At 41.6% G+C, this 12,188-nt stretch overlaps 1 protein-coding gene across 1 annotated transcript in view; it reads left to right on the top strand.

Moving 5' to 3' along the window:
- The window catches only part of SOX6 (SRY-box transcription factor 6), a 416,902-nt gene that overhangs the window by 220,241 nt on the left and 184,473 nt on the right, over positions 1 to 12,188 (top strand). Inside the window, 1 exon segment of the mRNA XM_077453685.1 lies at positions 3,245 to 3,334. Coding sequence (XP_077309811.1) covers positions 3,245 to 3,334 — 90 coding nt within the window.

Below are 12,188 nucleotides of genomic sequence, written 5' to 3'. Positions count from 1 at the left end.
TACAATAAATCGAACTCTATATAAGTGTATAGCCTTGGCATAGGTCACAAGGTGTACTATTTTTTTATTACAATTTATTATTATTATTATTATTATTATTATTATTATAACTCTACTGTCTGTCCTCAGGTTGTAAATCGCTGCGCAAACTGTTGGTGCTATATAAACCCTGTATAATTATTATTATTATTATTATTACAATAACTCTATATAAACGTATAGCCTTGGCATAGGTCACAAGGTGTATTATTTTTTATTACAATTTATTATTATTATAACTCTACTGTCTGTCCTCAGGTTGTAAAGTGCTGCGCAAACTGTTGGCACTATATAAATCCTGTATAATAATAATAATAATTATTATTATTATTGCAATAGCTGTAACTCTATATAAATGTATAGTCTTGGCGTGTCACAAGCTGTATTATTTTTTTTAATTACAATTTATTAAAATTATTGTAACTGTACTGTCTGCCCTCCGGTTGTAAAGCGCTGCGCAAACTACTGGCGCTATATAAATCCTGTATAATAATAATAATTATTATTATTATTACGATAACTGCAACTCTACATAAATGTATAGTCTTGGCGTATATGACACAAGGTGTATTATTTATTTTATTTTTTTTACAATTTATTATTATAGCGATACTGTCTGCCCTTAGGTTGTAAAGCTCTGTGCAAACTGTTGGCGCTATAAAAATCCTTTATAATAATAATTATTGTTATTATTACAATAACTGTAATTCTATATAAATGTATAGTCTTGGCGTGTCACAAGCTGTATTATTATTTTTTTAATTACAATTTATTAATATTATTGTAACGGTACTGTCTGCCCTCAGGTTGTAAAATGCTGCGCAAACTACTGGCGCTATATAAATCCTGTATAATAATTATTAATATTACAATAACTTTAGTTCTATATAAATGTATAGTTTTGGTGTATGGCACAAGTTGTATTATTTTATATTACAAATTATTATTATTATTTTTATTATTAGGAACAGGACACTTGGAATGCTGTATGTAAGAGCTGGGATTTTTTTGGGGCCAATAACTCAAATCATAATCCTATAATAAATAGTTTTATTCATGGCTTTTGTTATAACACAAGAAAACATGTATAAATTCTTAAAAAAAAAAAAAAAAAAAAGATAATTTATGTTTAATATCTACATAGAAGATTCATTGCAGTTGCTAGTCCTGGTGTAGCAATCCCAACATGTTTCGCCGTTTTGATGAGCTTCCTCAGGGGATATACTCCACCACACTTGGACAGGTAAATCACATACACAATTGTAAATAATATATACACATAGAAAATATACATTCAAGAATAAAGAAATTTGACAACAGTTATGTTCAAAATGCACCACCACACCCGGACAGGTAAATCACATACAAAATTGTAAATAATATATACATAGAAATCATAAAGAAATTTGACAACAATTATGTTCAAAAGGTAATTGCAATGCTGAAACTATTGAATTTTCACCCCCCTCATTTTATTTTTATTTTTCCGTTTGAATATTAATTTATTTCCATGACCTCTTCACTTATATACAGTGTTGTAATTTATATTCTTAACATTAATAAATAAATATTTATAATAATAAAAAAAAGAAACGATTGAATTTTAATATGATTCTGATTTGAGTTATTGGCGCCTAAGAAATTCCAATTCTTACTTAGTGTATTCCAAGCGTCCTGTCCCTATATATTTTGGGATGCGCTGCCCTAGAGATCTCCTCTGGCCATCCTATGTTGTCCACATTTTTTTATTATTATTATACAAATTATTATTATTGCTTATTATTATTATTATTTTTTTTCTTCTTGCAATTTTTATGTTGAAAAATAATTCTGATATTTTCTTTGCTATAAAAAGAAACTTATTAAAACTTATTTTTATTTTTATTATTTATTAGTATTAAAACTTATTGTTTATTTAAAAAAAAAAAAAAAGTGATTATGTTTTAGGTTTTTAGGCCGCTATTGTTTAAACAAAAAAAAAAAAAAGTGGCCTAAAAACCTAAAACATCATCACTTCCCCCCCCCCAGCAAGGCCAATGAAGCAACGATTAATCATACAGCCTCTTTCTGTATAAATAAAACTTGACGACAGTCGATGTTTAAACGTTTTTCGCCGATCTTGTTGTTTGGTGTAGAAGTGTGAGATGTCGCTCGTCTTTGCGTATTGTGGTTCTTTATTTCCTGTGTTTTTTATTTTTATGGGTGTGCAGACTTTTCCACCCGTACACCTTCTGCTGTGCAAAGTCACTAATTAAGACCTGAGATGTAAGACGTGCTAATGAAGCATTTGATTTTGCGGCGTATGACCGATGCGAATGCCGGATTGGGGGGTCGTCTCGGTGAGCCGTAGACATGACCTCATGTGCGGTGATTGCTCGGTGATTACCTGGGCTGTTTCCAGAGAATGCGACTTTATCCCCCGGACTTAGGGAAGGGAAACCTGCTCTGCCGGATAATGAGCCGTACGACTGAACCTACATGGTGTGACAGCGGCGATCTGAAGCTACGGCCGGTCGTCCTCTGTTCTCTAACTAGCCGGCCTCTTAAGTCCCTCCACAGCGGGAATTCCCAGCTCCGGGCTTTGGACCTTTTTGATTGGAGCCAAATCTTTCTTTGTGTGCGCCGAAACAATGATGTTTGTGTTGTGGGTAGCAAACCTTGTGTTCATTACTACATGAAGAACCGTTGGGCCGGGGATCGTTCTTCTGTAAGTGAGGTTGTCACCACGCTTCCCGACGTGTAACTAGAGACTTGCGGTGATCTTGGGGGCTTGTTCCGGGATGACATCTGATTGGAGCTCAGTGTCCGTGGTGCACACCGGGAATCGCAGGGCTCTTAGCAATGGCTCTTTGGCTTCCGTTTCAGTTTTGCGCTGTTTTCTCTGTGGAAACGAATAAACAAGGTTTCCCATCAGCGCGGGGGTTGGGTTACTCCACATAAACGATGTTTTTGTTTTAATACCTTTTTCTACACGGCTAGAAGGGAAAAACCAAGTTATGAGGCTGAAATCTGAGCGGTGACCAAGGAAAGTTGGACAGCCTGGTATTTTCCCGGAATTTCGGCTGCGGGTGAAGGGATGTGCTCTTCTCCTGTCTCTTCTCCTAATTTTTCTGTTTGTTTTTTAGAGTTTTACATGACAGACGAGTGAAATGTGTGATTACACTTTTTTTAATAAAGCTTTTTTTTTTTTTTTTGATTTTCTCAGATTCTTCCTGCATGGAGAAACTTCTTTCTAAAGACTGGAAAGAGAAAATGGAACGACTAAACACAAGTGAACTACTAGGGGAGATTAAAGGTAGAGTCCCTCTCACAATTATCCACGCGTTTCAGTCTTTTCAGGAAATGTTGACTTTTTGTCCCGTATGTCTGGCAGGAGTGAGGGGGGTCACCCATGTCTGGGGAGTATAAGGGGGTCACCCATGTCTGGGGGATGTAAGGGGGTCACCCATGTCTGGGGGGGTGTAAGGGGTCACCCATGTCTGGGGGGGTGTAAGGGGGTCACCCATGTCTGGGGGGGGTGTAAGGGGTCACCCATGTCTAGGGGGAGTACTGAGGGGAGTAAGGGGTCACCGATGTCTGGGGGCGTAAGGGGTCACCCATCTGTAGGGGGAGTACTGAGGGGAGTGAGGGGTCACCCATGCCTGGGGGGTGTAAGGGGTCACCCATGCCTGAGGGGTGTAAGGGGTCACCCATGTCTGGGGGGTGTAAGGAATTGCTCATTCCTGGGGGGTGTAAGGGATCACCCATGCCTGGGGGGTGTAAGGGGTCCATGTCTGGGGGGTGTAAGAGATCATCCATGCCTGGGGGGTGTAAGGGGTCACCCATGCCTGGGGGGTGTAAGGGGTCACCCATGTCTGGGGGGAGTAAGGGGTCACCCATGTCTGGGGGGTTGTAAGGGGTCACCCATGTCTGGGGGGGGTGTAAGGGATCACCCATGTCTGGGGGGTTGTAAGGGGTCACCCATGTCTGGGGGGTTGTAAGGGGTCACCCATGTCTGGGGGGTTGTAAGGGGTCACCCATGTCTGGGGGAGTAAGGGGTCACCCATGTCTGGGGGGTTGTGAGGGGTCACCCATGTCGGGGGGTTGTGAGGGGTCACCCATGTCTGGGGGTTGTAAGGGGTCACCCATGTCTGGGGGGGAGTAAGGGGTCACCCATGTCTGGGGGGGAGTAAGGGGTCACCCATGTCTGGGGGGGAGTAAGGGGTCACCCATGTCTGGGGGGGTGTAAGGGGTCACCCATGTCTGGGGGTGTGTGTAAGGGGTCACCCATGTCTGGGGGGGGTGTGTAAGGGGTCACCCATGTCTGGGGGTGTGTGTAAGGGGTCACCCATGTCTGGGGGGGTGTAAGGTGTCACCCTTGTCTGGGGGGTGTAAGGGGTCACCCATGTCTGGGGGGAGGTTCTCATTTCTTTATGACTAGCATTGATTTCATGTTCCTGGTATTGTGTCCTGACGTCTCTCCGCTCAGATCATTTGCAGCGATGTGCGGAATGTAGAGCGGGTGTGATGTTCTGCAGGGCTGGGGAAGTACATTGCACCCATTCACCAGGTAATAGAAAGGGGGAGGGGAGCCGTAGAATGAAGGGCGCCCCCTCCTGGCAGGTATTACATCATCTTTTGTGTTTTGATGTTTCTGATCCTCACAATTCCCTCGATGGACTTTTACATATAATACGTTATTGATATTTGGTTTTATTGATGAGTAATTTGATAAGTCATTCCCCCCGGGGCCGGCTGTGTCGGGTTTTGTGGCGTTCTTTATTGGGGTATAAAAGTACAAAAATTGGTTATTAAAGCCAGACTGCGGGAACAAGTTTTATTTGAGTTTTGGAATAGTTAGGAAAAGCTTCAACCCCCGACTGACATTTTGTCATCTGCATCCGTACTTATCAACATCTCAGTCCAGCCCCCAGGAGACAGTTATGCCCGCCCACAGTCTGCTTCAGGCACGCCTACTGAATGGTTAGTCCCGCCCAAACTATGCCCATTAACTCAAATGAGAGTGACACTGTGATCCAGGGCACAGCATTGCCAGAACTGGTGTCTGACAACAGGGACTATCCCAACCAATACGGGACATGGCCCAGGACACAGCATCATCAGGACTAAGGTCTAAGATTAGGGACTATCCCAACCAATCCGGGACACGGCATCATCAGGACTGAGGTCTGAGATCAGGGAATATCCCAGCCAATACAGAACATTGCCCAGGACACAGCATCATCAGGACTAAGGTCTAAGATTAGGGACTATCCCAACCAATCCGGGACACGGCATCATCAGGACTGAGGTCTGAGATCAGGGACTATCCCAGCCAATACGGAACATTGCCCAGGACACAGCATCATCAGGACTAAGGTCTAAGATTAAGGACTATCCCAACCAATCCGGGACACGGCATCATCAGGACTGGGGTCTGAGATCAGGGACTATCCCAGCCAATCCGGGACATGGCCCAGGACACAGCATCATCAGGACTGAGGTCTGAGATGCAGGACTGTCCCAGACAATCCGGGACATTTGGCATCTCTTCTGTTCCCTAGTTTTGGGAAATGTCTCCTCATTTAGATAGAACAGGAAATGAGGAACCCAGACAATACAGAAAGGCTTACAAGCTCTTGAAGGATTGTGATACTGTCTGTGACCCCACTGGGGAGGTTTGCTCTTATTTCCTGTACGGGGTGACCAAACAGGAAGTGAGAACAAATGGCCACTATGGAGTCACAGACAGCATTTTCAAATACCTGACATGCATAATACTGAGCCATTCAAATCAAAGCAAAAAGAGCATATGGTGGTCGGTGCAGAGCCAAGTCCCTCCCCACCCCCATCCATTAAATAATTATTAATACTCACTAAATGTCACCCCAATAAGTCTGCCTGAGGCTCCGGCGGCTGATAGGAGGAAAGAGACATGTGACTCTATTCAACCTCACCAACTCCATGCAATTCTGTAACTACAGAACTGGATGTGACTGTTTGTAACTTTATGTAACAATATAACTTTATGTAGATAGTGATTGGTCGCTTTGTACCGCCAGCACAGGAGATGCGGTGACTCCGATTGACTGAAGGAGTAGATAACATTCACTTTTAAAGAGGGGAAACCATCCAATCATCTGCAAGAAAAAAAATGTGCTCACCTGATTGGACGATTAACACAACTTCCCCACATTCATTAAGATCATTTGAAATGCCGTCCGCAAAGAGAAAATATCCTTCGAGGGCTGGCTCACACCTCTTGGTGCGTCCGCGCACGCTCACGTTTTTTTTGTGCGTTCCCACATGATCCCGCACGTCGCGTTTCAGAGCCACCCTGTTCATTTAAATGGGCTGCCCTATGAAGCGCTCAAAAAAAGGCGCCGCCATGATTTTTAAAATTGTTCCACACCATGGTATTGCGTTTTGGCCGGCATGAATGCGCATGCGTTTTTTAATCTTTAATTTTTTTTTTTTTAGATGGGGCGTCATTGAGAAGCTGCGTGCATTGGCAGTGGATTTTTGTATGGTGTGGGAAAACGCGCAATTTTCCCACACCCGGTGTAAACAAGACCGCAGTGTGAATCCCAATGAGTCCCCACCCTGGGGGAACCCCCGGGGATGATGTCACAATGCAGGTCACATGATTTCCCCAAGGGTTCCCCAGTTTACTACAGAGGCCTGTTGGGGGGGGGGGGGGTCAGCTCTGCGCCTGTACAGGACATTCTGTGATTGGTTGGTGGCATTGCTGATCCCACCGCCCAGTGTGGGGGTTTCCTGGCAGTCCTAGTTCATGGGAGCCAGTGGGAGGTTGGGGGATTAGGGGGTTCGGTTTTATTATTGGGTGTGATAAATTTCAGGACTTCCAGAATCATTGAATAGAAATCTCCTGTTATTTAGTTGGATCGTGACGGAGGGGTTATCCACATATGGATACCTATAGAGCCTGCGCATGTCTTACGTCCACCTCCCTCCAATACCTAAACACCAGCTTGGAAATTCTGGGTGGAGTTGGCCCTTAAAGGGCGAATGGGGTGTGCGGAAACCCGTTCACCACCTGGAGAGAAAAGAAACGTTTGGCTCCGATTTGTGCTTAATCAGCAGAGACCGGCGCAGGGCGTCCGTGGACGCGATTCTTCCAACCCCCCCCCCCGCCACGTGACATCTCAATGTTCTCCATTGTTCCACAAAAAGCTGATATTTCCATCAAGGGCCCCGAAACCCCAGCTGGGGCTCCGAGTCACAGCGCCACTTTCTGGGACGTGCGAATGCGCTGATTGATGCGCGGAGGGAAATTGTCTTCTTCGGAGACTGTACGAAGGCCTTTGACTCTCGTGCAGCTGGCGATGCCGCACTCCGGCTTAAAGAGGGTTTTGTACTGGAAATTAGCATGCAAATTAGCTGCAGCTGTAATTAGCATAAAAAATAATGTCGTTATCTTCAGTATTGTTGATGATTTCCGTCTGTCATACGAGCACTCCGGCATGCAAATCCTGCTGACAGCCATGATAGTCACTTCTGTATTCCTTATTAATATCGCATGAGCGCCGAGGGGCACCGCCGCCCCTTCTACCCGCATATACAGAGATATATATATATACCATATCTGTATAGATCTATATATACCATATCTAGATCTTATCTGTATATATATCATATCTGTATATATCTACTGTATATCATAATCACTTCTGTATTCCTTATTAATATCGCATGAGCGCCGAGGGGCACCACCTGCCCCTTCTACCAGTATATACAGAGATATATATATACCATATCTAGATCTTATCTGTATATATATATATATCATATTTGTATATATCTACTGTATATCATAATCAATTCTGTATTCCTTATTAATATTGCATGAATGCCAAGGGGCACCACCCGCCCCTTCTACCAGTATACAGAGATATATATATATTTATATATATATATATATATATATATATATATATATATATATATATATATATATATATATACCATATCTAGATCTTATCTGTATATATATATATATATATATATATCATATTTGTATATATCTACTGTATATCATAATCACTTCTGTATTCCTTATTAATATCGCATGAGCGCCGAGGGGCACCACCTGCCCCTTCTACCAGTATATACTGAGATATATACTATATCTAGATCATATCTGTGTATATGTATATATATATACCATCTCTAGATCTTATCTGTATATATCTACTGTATATCATCACTTCTGTGTTCCTTATTAATATTGCATGAGTGCCAAAGGGCACTGCCCGCCCCTTCTACCACTATATATATATATACATATATATATATATATATATATATATATATATATATATATATATATATATATATATATACACATATACACATATACCATATCTAGATCATATCTACCAGTATATATATACCAAATCTATATCTTATCTGTATATATTATATCTACTGTATGTCATCACTTCTGTATTCTTTATTAATATCGCATGAATGCCAAGGGGCACCGCCCGCCCCTTCTACCAGTATATACAGAGATATATATACCATATCTGTATCATATCTGTCTATATTACGGTATATCTACTGTATATCATAATCACTTCTGTATTCCTTATTACACATGGGATGAGCGGGGGGGGGGGGGTACCTCCGGCTCCTACAGCTGGAATATATATAAATCTTCATCATATCTACAGCCTCCTCCTACAGCCGGAATATAGAGATATATATATACTGTATCTTTCTTTCCTTATACCTTATCTATATCTACTGTATATCAATATCATATCTATGTCTTATCATATAATCACTTCTGTATTGCTTATTAAATGGCACGAGCACCTACTACCAGAATATATACATCTATATTATATCCCCGGTCTGTCTACATTATATCTTCCACCCAGTACTACTGCTAGAATAAAACACTACATTACCAAAAGTATTGGGACACCTGCCTTTACACACACATGACCTTTAATGACCCCCCCCCCAGTCTTAGTCCGGAGGGTTCAATATTGAGTTGGCCCTTTGCAACTATAACAGCTTCACCTCTTCTGGGAAGGCCGTCCACAAGGTTTAGGAGGGTGTCTATGGGAATGTTTGACCGTTCTTCCAGAAGAGCATTTGTGGCCTGGCTCGCAGACTCTGCTCTTATTTATCCCAAAGGTGTTCTATGAGGGTAGAGGTCAGGACTCTGTGCAGGCCAGTCAAGTTCTACCCCAAACTCTCTCATCCACACTATATTGCCAGAAGTGTTTCGGTGTAGGGGTTCCCCTTTAAATCCATACCAGGCGATGGGGCTCGCGAGGTGTCAATCTGGCCGATGGAGGTGGCGACATTGACTTCCTTCTCTGGTCCTGTCTACCTGGAGCCGCGTTCAAAATGAACGGACTTTACTCCGTGTGCGGGCAAGTCCGTTCATTTCAAAAGTCCGCCGGACCTAATCCCCCCGGAAAAGTCGGGTCGTGTGTGGGCAGGTCCACTCGTTCTGAAAGGCGGATTGTCCGCCAGATAGTCTGATCGCGTGTGCGCGGCATTACTCGGGATCATTTTCAGTTATTGATTTTTTTATTTATTTTTTGTGTATTGAATATTGGAATAGAATGACAGGAAATGCTGAGATCAATCATCCGTCCGATACTCAGATTTATGGTATCAGAAATTTGGATGATATTTTCCTGTTTTAAAATGTTGCTATTTTCTACACTGGATAGTAACAATGTATCAGAACTTTATAGTAGGATATACGATAATAGAGCACGTTATATCTTTATATTAGGACATGTTATATCTTTATATTAGAACATGTTATATCTTTATATTAGGACATGTTATATCTTTATATTAGGACATGTTATATCTTTATATTAGGACACGTTATATCTTTATATTAGGCCATGTTATATCTTTATATTAGGACACGTTATATCTTTATATTAGGACACGTTATATCTTTATATTAGGACATGTTATATCTTTATATTAGGACATGTTATATCTTTATATTAGGACATGTTATATCTTTATATTAGGGTGTTATATCTTTATATTAGGACATGTTATATCTTTATATTAGGACATGTTATATCTTTATATTAGGACACGTTATATCTTTATATTAGGACATGTTATATCTTTATATTAGGACACGTTATATCTTTATATTAGGACATGTTATATCTTTATATTAGGACATGTTATATCTTTATATTAGGACACGTTATATCTTTATATTAGGCCATGTTATATCTTTATATTAGGACACGTTATATCTTTATATTAGGACATGTTATATCTTTATATTAGGACACGTTATATCTTTATATTAGGACATGTTATATCTTTATATTAGGACACGTTATATCTTTATATTAGGACATGTTATATCTTTATATTAGGACATGTTATATCTTTATATTAGGACACGTTATATCTTTATATTAGGACATGTTATATCTTTATATTAGGACATGTTATATCTTTATATTAGGACATGTTATATCTTTATATTAGGACATGTTATATCTTTATATTAGGACACGTTATATCTTTATATTAGGGTGTTATATCTTTATATTAGGACATGTTATATCTTTATATTAGGACATGTTATATCTTTATATTAGGACGTTATATCTTTATATTAGGACATGTTATATCTTTATATTAGGACACGTTATATCTTTATATTAGGACACGTTATATCTTTATATTAGGACACGTTATATCTTTATATTAGGACACGTTATATCTTTATACTAGGACGGCACACGGTGTCCTGAAAATACATTTTTCTTTTTTTCCGTTTCCCGTGGAATTCGCTCGGGTCGCAGCAGACGGATTCCGCAGATTTCAGTTTAATGAGCGACAAGAACAACATCAGTAAAATCCTTTCCGGTGGTGCAGAGCCGCGGAGGAACTGTGCCGCTATTGTGTCGCTGTGTGACTGGCGGTCTGTCTGCGCGCTGCTCCGCCCCTCTCACCCCAAATTCCAACACTGCTTAAAGGGACACTCCTTCTGAAACAGGCCTTGCCCTGAGAAGTGCCAGGCAGCCCATCACTGGAGAGCATGCAGTCAGAAAGTGGCTGCAAAGGGATTGCAGGGGATCAGCAGCACTGAGATGGGACAAAGGGAGAAAAAAGGGGAAATGTTGTATATATTAAGAATGAAAACTGTTTGTTTTATACAGAGTGACGTCATCCAGCTGGGGTTGACCTCTACTTTAATAGTTCATACTCCACGTGACCCTTTCCGATCCCTTTTATAACAGATCATTGAAATGAAGATGGTGGAGCCACAACCTCGGCCTCATCCAATAAGATCTCGGCGATCCCCGGCCACCCGGCTGCCATTGTCGGGACTGAGATGATGAGGTGTTTGTCTAATGGCGACATCTGCGTTGCTCCTTTTGATTTGTGGTGGAGACGCGCCAGCGTTATGTATAGATTATCACATTCCCAGCAGGAGTGAGATGTGGGGGGGATGGGGCTGTCTCCTCGGATCTATAGAGCTGTCATTCATATATAATATCTCAGCACTGTCTCCTATATCTCACTTCTATATACATCACTGCCAGATGTCACTCAACCAAACTCCATCGTCCTCCTTCTGTTTTATGGTGACCATAGATGGGGGGCAGTAGATCCAACTTCTACAGAATAAGTGAGGTCCCCTATATATGTAAAAGTATGTGACCCCCCCTACAAATGAGTTCAGGGGTCTCCAGTGGAGGGTCTTGGTAGTCCTCCATCATACAAAGACAATTGTGCTCTCCCTACCTTGTAATGGTTTGATGAGGGCCCTTTTCTGTTCCGCCATGATTGTGCCCCCCCCCCCACCCCCCCGTGTACCGGGCATAAAGACATGATGTGACCAGTTTGGTGTGGAGGAACTCCAGTGTCCTGCACAGAGCCCTGACCTCAACCCTACTTTTGAAGACCTCTGGTATAAGGTCATCTCCTCCAACGTCAGTACCTGTCCCCAGCTTTACTCAACACCTTTGGGATGAATTGGAACACCGAGTCAGGTTTTTTTTTCTGGTACCCAATGTGAGGCCCGACATACGAGTCCGGTCTTCTCATTCCACATCGGTACCTGAAATGGTTACAAATTCCCACAGACACCCTCCAAAAATCTTCTGGAAAGTCTTCCCAGAAGAGTGGAGGGT

The sequence above is a fragment of the Lithobates pipiens genome, unplaced genomic scaffold (genome assembly GCF_037356315.1).
Source record: "Lithobates pipiens isolate NorthernLeopardFrog02 unplaced genomic scaffold, aLitPip1_a1.2 Scaffold_24, whole genome shotgun sequence".
Classification (NCBI taxonomy): Eukaryota; Metazoa; Chordata; class Amphibia; order Anura; family Ranidae; genus Lithobates; species Lithobates pipiens.
This window is presented reverse-complemented; position numbering and strand designations above follow the sequence as displayed.